The following is a 17,537-nucleotide window of genomic DNA, read 5'->3' as shown; positions in this document are numbered from 1 at the left end:
TCCTGCAGGCCAGGGTGTTGCTCAGGCAGAGGATCCAAACAGCTCCTCCCATGACAAGGGGGAGGCTGAAAGACTTCAGGGACAGCATGCTGCACCAAAACCCCTCCCGGGGGAGTACTGTGACCATGCAGGAAGCAAACAGTAAGCCCAAGACTGTGCCTGAAGGCCAGCATATGTCGGCTCTCAAACCCTGTGCAGGAATTGTCCCCATTTGTCCTGCTTGTCTGCGGGAGGGGGGAGATCAAAGCCAAGGACACCACGTCATATGCTTTGAAGTTTAATGTTCTTGGGAGTCTGATCCATTCTGCTGTCTTTCATAGTTTCTTTTGAAAAACTGTTCAGAGTTATGCTACATGTACTAGTTTCAATAAATGTTATTTTCCTTTACATATGTGTGGACCCTTCATTCGGGCTGTGATGAAAGCGTTGCGTAACTCCCCAGGGCAAAACACTGCCAGGTCCTCTCCAAACTTACCCCCTCCTCTCCGTCCAGGTATGAGAATATAATGTAATAAGCCAGAGACTGTTGGAAAGTGCAATGTGCACAGAAATAACGTAACTTTATTAACTGGGGAAGGAGGAGGAAAGAGTGGATAAAGTTTCCTATGGGTTTGACAAAACAGAACAGGAAAAGCAAAGTGGAGTAACTGCCACTGCTTACAGAACAGTGCTAAAATGGCCCCTCAACTCTCACCCACCAAAACTGACCACTCTGAACCATGGGGTTACTGATTAGTTAACAGCCTGTAAGTGCCCTTATCCCTGCACACCTCACAGATGCCAGTTGTAAAAGCCCCTCCCAACGCCTTCTTCAGCTATTCTCCGGGTCCTACAAGCATTGAGTCATCCACCCCCCCGCCCCCCAAGTGTGGTCTGGCTAACAGTTGTGACCATTAACACAAAATGAAAAAACTATGAATGCAATTTAACTGGGCAGAACAGTCATAAAGCAGAAGATGTTATAACTGTGGAGGTGCCCTGCTTCAACTACCCATAACAAGTCATTATCTAAATGACAGGCTAATGACCATCAGCAGGAGGGGAACTAAACTGCTAATTGAAACAAGTGAATGGGAATGTTCCCTGTTTTTTTACTGCACGTGTATGGGGTGTGGTGCTTAGTTTGGGACCTGGCTGAGGTGACTCGCCTGCCTGCCTGCTGTTCCAAGATATAGGCATGAATTGCATCCTGGATTTCCCTTCCTGCTGTGATCCAGCACCAGCATGAACATTCACTGGATCATGCTGTCTGTAAAGGCTTTGCACACCAGTTCTGTCCTGTACACTCTGTCCTAAAGTACTCTCCTTTATTCTCGGAAATGTTATGAAGCACACAGCTGGCCACATAATGCAGATGGCATTGGCATCCAATTGGTTGTGTAGATATAGCTAACAAGTCTTCAGCCACCCAAAGGTGCACTATCATCCTGCAGCTGCTTAGTTTGAAGTTGAATTCAGCTGGATTGGTTAGGGTAGGGTTTCATTAGCCAGTGTAGGAGCGGTATGCAGGGTCCCGCAAATAATTCTGGGCATGGAGACACTATATAGACCCATGTCATTTCTGGGGAATAAAGTCCCTTCAAGTGCAATCCCAGTCTCCTCAACACCTTGGCATCATGAACCTCTCCTTTATGTCTGACATTAGTGTTCACGAACCTGCCTTGGTGATCTACTTAAGCCTTGAAGAATGCCTGAATAGTAATCTTTTCAACTGACATTCTCACTTGCTCCTTTCAGTGGACAAAGTTTGTGGATTTGAGTGCAGTTAATGGCCTCCACATGGTTCAGAAACCCTGTTCTCTGGACCCCAGCTATAATTTCTGGCCATGGGTTTGAGAGGGTTGATAGCTGCCCAAACCTGCACTACCACAAGCCTGACGGTGGATTTTCCCCACTCTGAAGTGGTTTGTGATTGACTGGTAGCTGTCCAGCATTGACTGTTGCTCTCTGGAAGCTGGCACTTGCTTCTGCATCAGTATGGTTCTCTGGATCAGAGAGTTCTGCCACTGTAGGATTGGGGCCAGCTCTCACAGGACTCAATGAACATCTGCTTCTTCATTCTGAAGTTCTGCAGCCACTGGTCATGATCCCAAGTTTTCAAGACAATGTGATCCTACCACACTTTGCTGGTGGTTCTGGTCCAGAGGCAGCAGTCCACCCATGGTCATACAGTCACGACACTGGCAGTTTCTTGCTTCTTTGTGTCACAGGGTGACAGTGCATCAGTCACCTTCCCGGTCACCCGTCTTTGGCGTGTGAGAGAGGTCCAAGTACATTCACCTAAGATTCTTGCCAGGTGCATGCTGCAATGCACATGTTTGTCCTGAAAAAAGGAGCAGGAGCAGAAATGCATTGTCAGTCACTTGCTCCATGTCTTCTAAGTTGGCCAGGAGAAAAGGGTGAGTGGGCATTGACATCAACAAATGTGTGAAAGTAGTGGACAGGACCAATGACACACTGCAGGGAGGGTCTTCTTGTGATGCACATAACCCTGGGTTACCACCCCTGAAATTCTAATGCTAAAGGTATGTAGCAAAAAGGTGGCAGAGTGGATGCAAGTATGCTTGTGTGATAGGTTCCCCCCGGAGTGTCACTTGGAACTGGGGTGCCACTGAGTGCCCTGGCCCACCAGCCTGTGACAAGCTGCAAATCCCTCCAGCTTGCACTTTCATCAGCATTCACCCAGGAAGGGACACCCAGCTGCAGTTTCATGCAGGTTCTCTAACCACCAGCTTCCCAGCCTGGGACCCCAGAGCAGTACTGTCCTGCTCCGGTTAAATCTGGCCAGTATATGGGTTTAATACCTGGTCCGCCTCTCCCTCAATGTGAAGAGAACAATGCACACTTGTGGTAACCAAGCAGAGATTTTCCTCAAGCACTCCAGTCAAAGCTCGCTGGTTTAGATTAAAACAAAAACAAGTTTATTAACTACAAAAGATAGATTATAAGTGATAGCAAGCAGATCAAAGCGGATTACCTAGCAAATACACAAAAAAATGCAAACTAAGCTTAATATACTAAATAGACTGGATATGAATTAGCAAATTCTCACCCTAACTGATGGTACAGGCAGACGTGTAGATTCTTAAGGCACAAGCTACACTTGCTTTGCAGCTTGGACTCCCCAGGTGTTTCGTACACAGGCTCGAAATCCCCCAGTTCAGTTTTTGTTCCTCAGGTGTTTCCAGAAGTCTTCTCATGTAGGGAGTGAAGAAGCCTAGATGATGTCACTCCCTGCCTTATATAGCTTTAACATATGGCAGGAACCCTTTGTTCCAAAACCAGTTCCCAGACCAGTGTGTAGGAAAAATAGTACCCCAAAATAGAGTCCAGTCATGTGGCCTGGTCATATGTCCTTGTAGAGTCTGTAGCATTCTCAGGAAGGCTCACCAGGTGGGAGATAAGCATCTCCTAAGGCCCTATTGTTCTTTCTAATGGCCCATTGTTGTGAATAGGCCCTTCTCCACCCATTATCTAGACTGAAAGCATCTTGACTAGTGGGTGTTACCCAGGTGTAACTATATTTGCAGTACAGATACGTAGTCAGTATTTATAACTTCAGATACAAAAATGATACATGCATACAAATAGGATAATCGTATTCGCAAAGAACTTGTATAATGACACCTCACATAACTTATCTTGCATAAAATAATTCTGCTACAATCATAATATCACTATGAAGAATATGGGGTGCAGTGTCACAGCTTTTACCTGTGTCCAGCATAGCATAGGGAGATACATGCATGAGCATATGAATGGGTAAATACACAAGTGTGTGCGCCAGTGTAAAGGTAGCAGTAGCGGTTAAGGCCTGGAAGGACTACTGGATCCTCTAGTCTGACCTCCTGTATTTCACAGGCCACCAGCACCTGAACACTAAACTTGTATCCAAAATTAGATGCAAATGTTACATCCCATAGAAGACTAAGCTGTTATATGCCACTAGCCAAGAATAGGCAGGACCGAGGTGTCCCAGTGCCCAAGGCCTCTGCAATGGCAGGGCTTAAGTGAGATGTACCTAGATAATCCCAGCAAGTGTGGTCTGTGCTCCATGCCTCAGAGGAAAGTGGAAAAACTGCCTATCTGATCTGGGGCAGTTAGACCTGAGCATGTGAGCACGAACCAGCCAGCCAGCATCTCTGAGAGAGAATGCTCAGTGCCACCTCAAGGCCCTGGCCCACCCCACCCAGTGTCCCATCTCCAGATGTGGCCATCTCTGATGCTTTAGGACACCCCCACCCCACCCCCGCAAAAAACAAAAAACCCACAACAGAATACATGAGGGCTGGGGTTCAGGGAGGGAGTTGCCAAAAACACTGTATCACCTTTGGGCAAATGCTGTTCACAAAGCGATCACCGCATATCTGATCTTTCAATACTTGTCCTCAAGGGAAACCTGCGCAACATCTTCAAAAGATGAGCCTGGGAACCTAAATTCATAATTCTGCTAGAACCAAAAGCTATGGATTTAACAGGGGTTTATGGCTCATTACAGCTATTTGTAACATGCCACACTGTAACATGTTACCCTTAATTGCCCACTCAAACCCTTTATGCATAACAATCTAACGTGAGTTCTTCCAACATATTACCCCTTCAGCTTGTCTGTTCCAACATGTATTTAACTCGGACACACTGCTACCTTCCCCACACCTGAAGAGCTCTTTGTAGCTCGAGAGCTTGTACCTTCCACCAACAGAAGTTGGTCCAAAAAAATATTACCTCACCTATCTTGTCTGTCTCATGTTTATGTAATGTTTACCTTTAAATTTTATCAGCAGTGAATCTGATGTGGTGGAAAACCTGGATGAAATCTACCAGACAGGAACTTTTGTCCAGATCCATGAAATGCAGGACCTTGGAGACAAGCTGCGCATGATTGTCATGGGGCACCGAAGGTAACTGCATCTGCTACAGAGCCCACGCATGTGTCTGCCATTCTTGGTGGGCAGGCACATCCTTCAGCTCTCACCACTGCACATATGTTACTGTGCTTGTAATGAGGAGAGAGGGTCATGGGGTGCCATCTGAGGTCTTTCTTTGGGGAGCTTGCTATTGTCAGCTAAGTGTTCGCTCAAAACTGAAATCTTGTATTCACAATCTGTGCTGCTCTTTGCCCCACTCTATTCCTGATAGAATGGGGGTACACGTCTCCAGAAGAGCTCCCACTCCTGGGATTGGAAGTTTCTGATCTAACAGATCGGGTTAGTGTCTGAGGAAGCACAGTCTGGGTGATATCCTCTGGCAAGGGTAATGGACTGCCTAATCCAGGGGGATAATCCCACTGGTATAACAGGTGTTCTTGTTTTAGTCCTAGAAGTATGTGTGGCACTTGAGATAAATGCTAGACAAGCTCCTGCTCAGAGGAGCTTAGTAAGATAGACAACCGGATTGGAAAAGCCTTTGGGCCTTTCAGATCTAAAATGACTTATTTACTGATTTGCATTGTGGTGGCACACGCTCCATTGTGCTGAACTCTGCAAAGACACATAGCAGAGATGGTCCCTCAAATGAAAAGAGTTCAGTCTAAGTGTGTCCATCCTTATACTTAGACCAGGATGTGATGAGGGAGCTAAGGGTCACAGATTCAAATCCAGTTGTTTTGCTTACAGATAAAGCATGTGTTTTCTTTAGGGGTTGATTCTTCAAAACAAAATGTTAAAATCTAATTCCACTTTGATGTAGGGCAGAAATACAAAGGAGCTAATTCAGCAGCCAGTTTATCTCTCTCATGCTTCAGTTTATTCTTTTTAGTATTTGGTTTGCAAATCCCATGGGGGTTCACAGCTGCCTGATTCTTAGTTATGCTAAATCAACCCTCAGTGTTCCTGATGGAGCCTTTAGAAAGGGTGACACCTAAGCATAATATTTAATCCAGAGACTACAAGTAACCCTGCCCCTCCCCATTCTAGTACGATAGTCACATACACCAATGTTAGACTTGCAGTGCTGGCTACAGTTGTCTTCTCTTGGTCTTCAGAATTCGTATAAACAAGCAACTAGAGGTTGAGCCTGAGGAATCTGAGTCTGAGAACAAACAGAAAGCAAGAAGGAAGCTGAAGCGCTCCAAGAGAGAGGCTGAAGAAGAGGAAGGACCAAAGGACCAAACTGTGGAGCTGGTGCTAGAACCTATGGCTGCCTCGCCAGAAGAAGTGCTCATGGTAGAAGTGGACAATGTTGTCCATGAAGATTTTCAGATCACAGAAGAAGTTAAAGTAAGTGAAGAAATCACACAAGCCTAGTGCTGCAAGTGAGTGTGTCCAGATCTGTGCCTGAGCTATTGGGGATGTCCTGCATGTGCAGGTCTATTATACTGTCCATTCATTTAATCTCACCCCATGGAAGGTGCCTGCTTCTCATAGTCCTAATATGTGTCTGCATGTTAATCCCATTACAATGACCCTTCTCAGTGCAACAGCTCTATTGCTCAGAATGCCTGGCCCCTAATTAACATCACTGTAAGGATGGATTCTCCTGTGCATGCATCCCATGTAATAGCTTGTATCCTGTTGGGCATTTATTTTAACTAGCTTGGCTAAAGAATAATTATAACTTCTTTCAAGGGTGATGTCTGAAGGGCCAACGTGAGGGTGTAAACTTAATGGAAGCAGATTTAATGAACAAGATGATGATAAAGGGCATGATATGAAACTTAAATGTCTAGGAGGGTAGGCTCACAACTAACTAACCTTATGGGCTAAAAACACTAACCTTAACTGGTGACCTGGGTTCAGATGTAGCTTGGTCACCTGACATGGGTCTTAGCCTAAGACATGTTACAACAAAAGCTTGCCACAACTGCCAAGCTAGTTTACTCCATGCAAAAGCCCAGTCTCCAGGCCTGCCCAACCTCCCTCCCAGAACGATGGGAAATGGAGGAGGGCAATCTTCCTTAACAATAACCAGAGTTAAATGGACACATGCGGCAGGGACTCCTGCCCATCTTATTGGTATTTCTGGGCCCTGACATGGGAGGAGGGAGCCATGTTGTGCTTGCATTTTCACTCAGGACTTGTGGGCTCTGTTGTTTTGTTTTGTTAGGCGCTTACTGCAGAAATTGTCAAAACAATCCGGGACATCATTGCCTTGAACCCTCTCTACAGGTACGTTTACCCTGTCCTGTTCGATCTCTGGCTTTCAGCGGTTCTCAGGCATGTTCAGTACTTTGAAGCCATTCTTTCTAGACTCAGTAAATGTCTGCATGCTGTAGCCTAACCAAAGGACAGCAGTAACTGGAGAGTTTTCCACCGAGGATTTAGCTTCAGGATGGAAGTAGATTTAATGAAGAAGAAGATAATAAAGGGGATGATATGAAACTTAAATGGTTGGGAGGGTAGGCTCATGAGTGCATGGGCTAAAAACACTAACCTTAACTGGTGACCTGGGTTCAAATGTAGCTTCGTCACCTGACATGAGTCTTAGCCTAAGACATGTTCCAACAAAAGCTTGCCACAACTGCCAAGCTAGGCTTAGGATTCCTGAGATGCAGAGGTGCTGCAGAGCTGGGGGTGGGGGACACTTCCATAGATCCTGCCTGCATTAAGGCTGCGGTTAGCCGCCAATAATTCCTCACTTTAGTCACCCCATGAGCGCTGGTTGAACTGGCCTGAAAAATGACATTATTTCACTCTGAACTGCTGTTTCGTCTCACCTATCTTGTTGGCTGTATTGAGGAATTTCTAATATGGTATAATTCCAATTATCTGAAAACCCTAGTTATCTGAATCCATAGTGTCCCCACATAGCCCTATGTTGCATCTGAAGCATTAAAATAGCATGCCTGTTTAGTCGAACATTATTAGCATTATCCAAAAGTTTCAGCTGCTCCCTAGGCCATGTGGGAAAATGGGAGAGAACTGTATTCTTAGAATATTAAATCAAAGAAACCATTTACTTTTTATTAGACATTTTGATTCTTGTTTCTAATTGACTTTTCAGAGAGTCTGTGCTTCAGATGATGCAGGCAGGGCAACGAGTGGTAGATAATCCAATCTATCTGAGTGACATGGGTGCAGCGTTAACGGGGGCAGAGTCGCACGAGCTGCAGGATATCCTGGAAGAAACCAATGTAAGATGAAGAAACCTTTAACTGATGAATCACCTCATATAGCTGCCTCTTTCAAAGCAGATACATCATTACTTGTCATGACTTCTCTAGTGTCCTCTACACTGAGGACACATTAGCTCTGCATTTGGTTATGGGTTGATTTCAGTGGACAATTAAATCTGTGTGTGTTTCAGAGTAGCAGCCGTGTTAGTCTGTATCCGCAAAAAGAACAGGAGTACTTGTGGCACCTTGGAGACTAACAAATTTATTAGAGCATAAGCTTTCGTGGACTACAGCCCACTTCTTCGGATGCATATAGAATGGAACATATATAGAAGTGGGCTGTAGTCCACGAAAGCTTATGCTCTAATAAATTTGTTAGTCTCTAAGGTGCCACAAGTACTCCTGTTCTTTCTGTGTGTGTGTTACACGCACACAGATGGTTTCCATTGCGAGCTAAATTGGAATGGTAATGATAAGGGGGCATTTCATGACACTTATTGTATTAGGTAAAAGAAACAAAATCTGTTTAAAATGGATCATAGACTGGAATAATCCAGTGGTCTCTCAAAAATGGAGCTCCCTTGCCAAGTGTTTAAAGCATAGGAGTTAGTCCCTTTTATCACATTGTATCCGTGCGGGAGGGGTGGAGCACTGCAGGAGGGCATTAGCTCTGTCTCTTCTTTGAAAATACATCCCTTGTTATCAGCCTGAGTTATCCTTTGAGAGGTAAAACAAATCTTTATCTTCTTTCCTGCATTTGAATTACAGTAGAATCAGTGAGAGGTGGCTTGTTTGATGGCAAACAGCTGAGTTTTCCCATCAGTTCCATATTGCTAGATATTGGCTGTCCAGACTGATCATGCCACGTTATCCCTTATGCATTGAAGTCATTGGATGTGCTTCTGTACATGCTTATCTTCAGCCTGTGAGTGGAGAAGTTATTTTGCACCAGTCTCACCAGAACTGTGGATGCTGGAGAATTGTAGGTTCATGGAAGAACATTGTGGCAGCTCATCAGCATCCTTTTGTGCCTTTGTCGTTAGGCAATAGCCTTTCTCGCCAAGTGCTAACAGGCCTGTGATGACTCTGAAGACATACTTTGTTGCTGGGTTGTGTTTTTTTTCAGATTCCCAAACGGCTTTATAAGGCCCTTTCTCTCCTGAAGAAAGAGTATGAGCTGAGTAAACTCCAGCAGCGTCTTGGACGGGAGGTGAGGCTCTAAAGGAACAGGGCACATACCCTGTCTTACAAGTTCTTATACTGCACTCATCGCTGCAATATAGATGAACACTAAGTAGTTATGTGGTGGCATCTCATGTCTCTCAGCTGAACAATGTCATCTGTATTTAGTCTTGTGAAGTAGAAACCTCACTAATTTGCTTAATTACTTGGGCAGGCATTATAGATATGTTAGCAACAAGAAGAAAGTCAAGGAAAGTGTGGGCCCCTTACTGAATGAGGGAGGCAACCTAGTGACAGAGGATGTGGAAAAAGCTAATGTACTCAATGCTTTTTTGCCTCTGTCTTCACAAACAAGGTCAGCTCCCAGACTGCTGGACTGGGCAGCACAGTATGGGGAGGAGGTGACCAGCCCTCCGTGGAGAAAGAAGTGGTTTGGGACTATTTTAGAAAAACTGGATGAGCACAAATCCATGGGGCCGGATGCGCTGCATCCAAGGGTGCTAAAGGAGTTGGCGGATGTGATTGCGGAGCCATTGGCCATCATCTTTGAAAACTCATGGCGATCGGGGGAGGTCCCGGATGACTGGGAAAAGGCTAATGTAGTGCCCATCTTTAAAAAAGGGAAGGAGGAGGATCCGGGGAACTACAGGCCAGTCAGCCTCCCCTCAGTCCCTGGAAAAATCATGGAGCAGGTCCTCAAGGAATCAATTATGAAACATTTAGAGGAGAGGAAAGTGATCAGGAACAGTCAGCATGGATTCACCAAGGGGAAGTCGTGCCTGACTAACCTAATTGCCTTCTATGATGAGATAACTGGCTCTGTGGATGAGGGGAAAGCAGTGGATGTGTTATTCCTTGACTTCAGCAAAGCTTTTGATATGGTCTCCCACAGTATTCTTGCCGCCAAGTTAAAGAAGTATGGGCTGGATGAATGGACTATAAGGTGGATAGAAAGCTGGCTAGATCGTCGGGCTCAACGGGTAGTGATCAATGGCTCCATGTCTAGTTGGCAGCCGGTTTCAAGTGGAGTGCCCCAAGGGTCGGTCCTGGGGCCAGTTTTGTTTAATATCTTTATTAATGATCTGGAGGATGGTGTGGACTGCACTCTCAGCAAGTTTGCAGATGACACTAAACTGGGAGGTGTGGTAGATATGCTGGAGGGTAGGGATCAGATACATAGGGACCTAGACAAATTAGAGGATTGGACCAAAAAAAACCTGATGAGGTTCAACAAGGACAAGTGCAGAGTCCTGCACTTAGGACGGAAGAATCCTATGCACTGCTGCAGACTAGGGACCGAATGACTAGGTAGCAGTTCTGCAGAAAAGGACCTAGAGGTCACAGTGGACGAGAAGCTGGATATGAGTCAACAGTGTGCTCTTGTTGCCAAGAAGGCTAACTGCATTTTGGGCTGTATAAGTAGGGGCATTGCCAGCAGATTGAGGAACGTGATCGTTCCCCTTTATTCGACATTGGTGAGGCCTCATCTGGAGTACTGTGTCCAGTTTTGGGCCCCACACTACAAGAAGGATGTGGAAAAATTGGAAAGAGTCCAGCGGAGGGCAACAAAAATGATTAGGGGTCTGGAGCACATGACTTATGAGGAGAGGCTGAGGGAACTGGGATTGTTTAGTCTCCGGAAGAGAAGAATGAGGGGGGATTTGATAGCAGCCTTCAACTACCTGAAGGGGGGCTTCAAAGAGGATGGAGCTCGGCTGTTCTCAGTGGTACCAGATGACAGAACAAGGAGCAATGGTCTCAAGTTGTAGTGGGGGAGGTGCAGGTTGGATAGTAGGAAACACTATTTCACTAGGAGGGTGGTGAAGCACTGGAATACGTTACCTAGGGAGGTGGTGGAATCTCCTTCCTTGGAGGTTTTTAAGGCCCGGCTTGACAAAGCCCTGGCTGGGATGATTTAGTTGGGAATTGGTCCTGCTTTGAGCAGTGGGTTGGACTAGATGACCTCTTGAGGTCCCTTCCAACCCTGATCTTCTATGATTCTATGAGAAAGTGGACAGAAATTGAAGGAAGTGTAGTACTTTATGTATACTTTTGACAGGTATACGTCACTTTAATTTACAAAAACTTCATATTGCACATGTAAATATTCTATGGCTTTAATTTCAATGAAGAATTGTGTACACACACTGAAAACAATACAATTGTTTTTTAAAATAATATACACTCAAGGGAGGAATCCTAATGATTCCTAATGTTCCTTTTTAAAAATAAGATGAAATTAAAGCAATGTGACTCCAGTTATTGTAAAAAAAATAATCTTTAATACCTGAGCAGCAAAGCCAATACTTGTGCCATTTCCTGATAAAGTGAGTTGTATGTGACTGACTTTTACAAAACATGCAAGAAGGGTAAGAGGGGTGTGTTCTAGATATTGGAGCTTTGAAAGGGCCTCGGTTCTAGTTCCAAGAGCTGAGAAATAGATGATGCCTTGTTAAGTTGCTGGAGCCATCTTTACTTGTAAACTTGAGCGCATGTGACAAAGAAATAATTGAAATGCAATAAATGTGAGACTCCACAATGCTACTCTTGGTCACTTCTTCGAGCCTTAGAGTAGAGCTACACTGCAAGTGGTTTCCAAGGGGTATTTGTATCTTCTCTTGCTGGGGAATTCCCAGTTCATTCAGATCTCTTTGGAAAGTGGTTGGAGGCGTATGGTGTTGGGTCGGGGAGCGGGGGGGTTAGTTGCAACAGGTTAAAGTTACCGTACACATTGTGTCTAGGTTGAGGAGAAGATCAAGCAGACTCATCGCAAGTATCTTCTCCAAGAGCAGCTGAAGATTATCAAGAAAGAGCTAGGCCTAGAGAAGGAGGACAAAGATGCCATAGAGGAGAAATTCCGAGAGCGGCTCAAGGATCTGGTAGTGCCAAAACATGTCATGGAAGTGATTGATGAAGAGCTGAACAAACTTGGTTTGCTGGACAATCACTCCTCAGAATTCAAGTGAGTGCACACTAATGCTCTGTGCAATGAGGATTAATTAGAGCTGTATATGAAATGTGTGCAGTGCCTCAGGGCACCTAGAGCAGTGGTTCCCAACGTTCTTACAAAGGGATCCTCCAGCTACCTTTTGTCTCTTATTGTGACTCACCAATACATAGAGTGTGTGTGTGCGCACCCCTCCCCCCCTTCCTTCTCCTCTGCTCCTAGGGATGCCATTTCGGTGGTGGGGAGGGGACACCTTTCCGTGGGGGTCCAGCAGCCATTTCGGCCCAGGGAAGCTCTTAGACAGCTTTTTAGATTTTAACCTTCAAAAAATGCATTTTGGAAGCGTTTGTTGTGATTACTTCCTATACCATCCAATAGTGCCCCCAGCCTTATACTCACCCCAAGTCACCTGGCAGCATCTTGCACCCCCAACCATACCTGGCAGCTGCCCCTCCCCTCAATCGCACTCTGCTCCATGTTTCAGTGAGCTTCCCCCAGTCGCTGTGGGGGCGGCAGTCAGGGAGCCTTCGGTGGCATGCTTGCGGGAGGTCCGCCGGTCCCGCGGCTTTGGCGGCAATTCGGCGGCAGGTACACCAAAGCCGGGGGACCTCCCGCAGGCATGCCACCAAATCCGCGTTACCAGCGGACCTCCCGCAGGCATGCTGCCGAAAGCCGCCTGATTGCCGTGCTTGGGGCAGCAAAATACATAGAGCCTTAAAAGGATCTCACAAAAGTGGGTGACTGGGCAACAAAATGGCAGATGAAATTCAATGTTGATAAATGCAAAGTAGTGCACATTGGAAAATGTAATCCCAACTATACATATAAAAGATGGGGTATAAATTAGCTGTTACCACTCAAAGAAAAGATCTTGGAGTCTTTGTGGATAGTTCTCTGAAAACATCCACTCAAATGTGCAACGGCAGTCAAAGTTAACAGAATGTTGGGAATCATTAAGAAGGGATAGATAATATGACAGAAAATATCATATTGCCTCTATATAAATCCATGGTACACCCACATCTGGAATACTGCGTGCAGATGTAGTCACATCATCTCAAAAAAGATATATTGGAATTGGAAAAGGTTCAGAAAAGGGCAACAAAAATGATTAGGGGTATGGAACAGCTGCCATATGAGGAGAGATTAATAAGACTGGGACTTTTCAGCTTGGAAAAGAGACGACTAAGGGGGGATATGAAGAGGTCTGTAAAATCATGTCTGGTGTAGAGAAAGTAAATAAGGAAGTGTTGTTTATACCTTCTCATAACTCAAGAACTAGGGGTCACCAAATGAAATTAATAGGCAGCAGATTTAAAACAAACAAAAGGAAGTATTTTTTCACACAACGCAGTCAACCTGTGGAACTGTTTGCCAGAGGATGTTGTGAAGGCCAAGGCTAAAACAGGGTTCAAAAAAGAACTAGATAAGTTCATGGAGGATAGGTCCATCAATTACTATTAGTCAGGATGGACAGGGATGGTGTCCCCCTAGCCTGTTTGCCAGAAGCTGGGAATGGGCGACGGGATGGATCACTTGATGATTACCTGATCTGTTCATTCCCTCTGGGGTACCTGGCATTGGCCACTGTCGGAAGATGGATCTTTGGTCTGACCCAATATGGCTGTTCTTATGTTCGTATGAGTGGTGTGGGTCTGAGATGGGCTCGTGGTGGTAGTGGTAGACCCTTCCCACAACCCTTTGGTTGGTTAGGACACCTCGCTTGGGAAACACTGACCTACAGTGTGGGGATTGCTCTCCTTGCTTCATAGTATTGTTCTCTTCGCATTGTGTAGAATCAGTATCCAGAAATGAAAGGGTAACTTAGCTCTCCCTTATGGACTTACTGTAATTCCTGTAAATAATTGTTCCGTTGATTTCTGTTTTCACTGTGTCAATTTACTTTCAACTGTTTTCTTTGGGAGTTCTAGAAATCATTTCTTACAACCTAATGGGGTGAGCAAGGGTTATGTAGTCCCATCCCCCCACTCCTCAGTTCAAGGCTCACACAGTGCTCACATGCTCACTCCCTAAGCAGCTCAACTTTGGCTCTCAAAAGAGGGCTCTAGATTTCATGAGAAACAAGAGGCTAATCTGTCACATGACAGTGGCTCCGCAACATAACTCTTGTTAATTGATTGAAAATGCGTGGGCAGGATGGGAATTGCAAAGGGCTGAATCACTCTTGCAACATAATCAGTTACTCATTGATGTGGGCTTTCAGGAGCATAGAGCGGTGCTTCCACACCTTTTACTAAAGGGGACCCATCAACTATATTTGGTCTTTTTGGAGACCCACCATTGTATATATACAGTGTGTGTTCATGTGCGCGCACACATACATACACCCTTCCTCTGCTCCCTGGGGTGCCATTTCAGATTTCAGTGTGGGGGTAACTTTCAACAGGGGCCACTTAGGAGAGTCAGCAGCCATCATTTGGAAAACACTGGCATAGATCAACCTGTGCCCAAGCTTTTGGGATTTCACTGTGACCAGGGCTCCATCAATGCAAAGCAGCATTTTGTGTAGTTGTCACACAGTGAATGCCACAACATCTCTTTGCATCTAAAATATACTAAATATTTTTGCTGGCACAGAAAGAATTCTCTGCCTTGCCATGCTGGAAACCCATCTTAGATTTCCAGCCCCAGTATCTTGGTATCTGGACTGTGCGCACTTTGCTTGACTTTACAACCTTAATAATGTTCTTTTCACATAGTTCTGTTTGTGTGCAGTTTCCTAGTTTTTAAAAAAGGTAAACTGAAAAAACAAATTCCATCTTGTGGCATTATATTGATACCCACATGGGTCATCAGCAGGGTTGGAACCGTCAGATCTGCCACACAGACCTCTTCCACTTGTGCTGATGGAGCAACTGATAGTAGTAGTAGGCTGGTATCCTCTGTGTGGACCAGCTCTAGAGGGGAAAGAGACACTTTGACTATTAGTTTCACAGATGTTTGCTGACAGCAGAGGAATGACAAGACTCAGAAACCATGCATTCCATTCCAGGCTCTGGAGTACTGTGTGCGCCCTAGTGGGCATAGACTTTGCTGCTGCCAGTTCCCCTCAAAGGTGTGAACCTTTCTGTCCAGTCCTATCTCTTCCCCACTCCTGTCTTCTCATCGTAGTTCCAGTTTCCTTGCCCAGCAAGACCTAGTCTTCTCACTCCCACTCTGTCTCCTTGCCTAGCCAGTCCCAATCCCCCACCAGTTTCTCAGCTGATCTCTGTCCCTCACCCTGGCCTCCAGTCACCTATTTCCCATTAGCTCCCAATCTCGTTCTCAGGTGCCTCCTCCAAACTCAGTGTCCCATCTCTTCTCCCTTGGACCTTCCAGGTCTTTCTCCCAGTCTCTTTGCCCAGCTAGTTACAGTTCTACCCTTGTACTCCAGTTCCTCATTAGATCTGTCTCCCTTACCACCCTACCACATTTCCTTTCCCCCACCTCACTGGTTCAGTCCTAATCTCCTTGCCCAGCAAGTCCCAGTCCTCCCTCACCAATTGTGACTCCTTATCCAACCTTGTCTGCCCTATCTTGTCTCCCCTCCCTATGTAGTCCCCTCCCCTCCCAGTCCCAGTTTTCCTTTTCCCTCTCCTGTGCAGGTCCAGCTCTTGACTCCTCTGCTTTCAAACCAGGCAGCTTCTCCATGCTGCTTAGGCCCAACAGGAAGGTCATTCAGAGGATAGGAGAGACAGGCTCCCTGCTCTCTGCTCTGATGCCTGGACCTGGCACAGCCCACCGCTGCAATTGCAGGGAAAGTTCAGTTCAGACTTGTCCTGGAGCATGCTCATTGCAGAAAAAATCCTTGCGGAATTTAGCTGCTAAAATCTAAAGTCTCTACTGAGCGTGTGAACTGTGATGTTTTTTTCCCCTCAAGTCCCTGCTTCAAAGCATGTGGTTACTAGAGCTTTTAAAAGAAGAGGTTACTAAGGGTACGTCTATACTTACCTCCGGGTCCGGCGGTAAGCAATCGATCTTCTGGGTTCGATTTATCGCGTCTTGTCTAGACGCGATAAGTCGATCCCGGAACTGCTCGCCGTCGACGCCGGTACTCCTGCTCCGCGAGAGGAGTACGCGGAGTTGACGAGGGAGCCTGCCTGCCGCATCTGGACCCACAGTAAGTTCGAACTAAGGGACTTCGACTTCAGTTACGTTATTCACGTAGCTGAAGTTGCGTATCTTAGTTCGAAGTGGGGGGTCAGTGTGGACCAGGCCTAAAATTCTTCACATGGATAAAACAATGTGTGTTCTCAGAAATGGCTGAACCGGTTGGCTGAAAAATTCAGCCTGAGGCAGATACCCGACATGTAAAACTTCAGTCCGAAAGGTTAAGGTTTGCAACGTTATAAGCAAGGGGGAAGGGTCAGGCAAACTTAATAGGTGGTTTCAGAGTAGCAGCCGTGTTAGTCTGTATCCGCAAAAAGAAGAACAGGAGTACTAGTGGCACCTTAGAGACTAACAAATTTATTAGAGCATAAGCTTTCGTGGACTGCAGCCCACTTCTTCGGATGCATATAGAGTGGAATAAATATTGAGGAGATATATATACACACATACAGAGAGCATAAACAGGTGGGAGTTGTCTTACCAACTCTGAGAGGCCAATTAATTAAGAGAAAAAAAACTTTTGAAGTGATAATCAAGCTAGCCCAGTACAGACAGTTAGATAACAAGTGTGAGAATACTTACAAGGGGAGATAGAATCAATGTTTGTAATGGCTCAGCCATTCCCAGTCCTTATTTTTTTAATAGGTGGTGCTGCCCGTCCCACCTATAAGAAAACATATGGAGCATTAATATATAAACTGTTACAACTGTTCAATGAATGTTCTGCAGAATCAAGCACCTTAAAATTAGTAAATGGCAGACTCACGTTTGCTTGTGCAATTTTAATTCTGCCTCTTGTGATTCTGTCCCACTTACTGAATGAGGCAGGGGTCCTGTGGAAAAAAAATAGTATGTGACCATGCAGTTAAACTGTATGGGGCATACCACAAGGGCTCAGATTTAATGTTGCAGGGGCCAGAGTAAATCTGGTTTCCTAACTTTCGAGAATTTGCCATTGCCATGTGAATAATGTATTTTTAAATATATTTTATAATTTTCTCTGTGTGTATTCTTTGGGGGGGAAGGGGGGACCCAAACTTTTACGTACAACTTTCACCCCCCATCATGCATTGTCAGCCAGGTTTGAACTGTAAATCGTCAGTACAGACAGCTACCACTTGAGCTACAGGACTAACTGCATTAACTGGCAGCAGGAGAAGGCTATTATCCCAGAGGGCGTGGGGTGGGCCATTGGAGACAGGAGCCGGGGGGGGGGGGGACGGCAATGGGGGAGGTGCTGTGACT

General features: G+C 45.6%; 1 protein-coding gene and 2 long non-coding RNA genes across 4 annotated transcripts in view; 1 reads left to right on the top strand and 2 right to left on the bottom strand.

The window, feature by feature from the left end:
• Positions 1–17,537, top strand: part of LONP1 (lon peptidase 1, mitochondrial) — a 45,365-nt gene that overhangs the window by 10,988 nt on the left and 16,840 nt on the right. For both annotated transcript variants that reach the window (XM_024113214.3, XM_065578262.1), the window contains 6 exons: positions 4,782–4,901; positions 5,984–6,218; positions 7,045–7,106; positions 7,942–8,071; positions 9,180–9,263; positions 11,977–12,197. In XM_024113214.3, coding sequence (XP_023968982.3) covers positions 4,782–4,901; positions 5,984–6,218; positions 7,045–7,106; positions 7,942–8,071; positions 9,180–9,263; positions 11,977–12,197 — 852 coding nt within the window. The remainder of the gene's footprint in view (positions 1–4,781; positions 4,902–5,983; positions 6,219–7,044; positions 7,107–7,941; positions 8,072–9,179; positions 9,264–11,976; positions 12,198–17,537) is intronic.
• On the bottom strand, positions 527–2,926 carry LOC135977413 (uncharacterized). Its single transcript, XR_010594896.1, has 2 exons — positions 2,805–2,926; positions 527–2,323 (listed from the first exon to the last, which is right to left on the bottom strand). It is a non-coding gene; the product is annotated as an uncharacterized LOC135977413 (long non-coding RNA).
• LOC122173344 (uncharacterized) lies at positions 14,966–17,126 on the bottom strand. Its single transcript, XR_006173825.2, has 3 exons — positions 17,059–17,126; positions 16,875–16,956; positions 14,966–15,100 (listed from the first exon to the last, which is right to left on the bottom strand). It is a non-coding gene; the product is annotated as an uncharacterized LOC122173344 (long non-coding RNA).

This window comes from Chrysemys picta, chromosome 25, assembly GCF_011386835.1.
Source record: "Chrysemys picta bellii isolate R12L10 chromosome 25, ASM1138683v2, whole genome shotgun sequence".
Lineage (NCBI taxonomy): Eukaryota > Metazoa > Chordata > Testudines > Emydidae > Chrysemys > Chrysemys picta.
The sequence above is the reverse complement of the archived record's forward strand: the minus strand, read 5'-3'. Positions and strand labels throughout refer to the sequence as shown.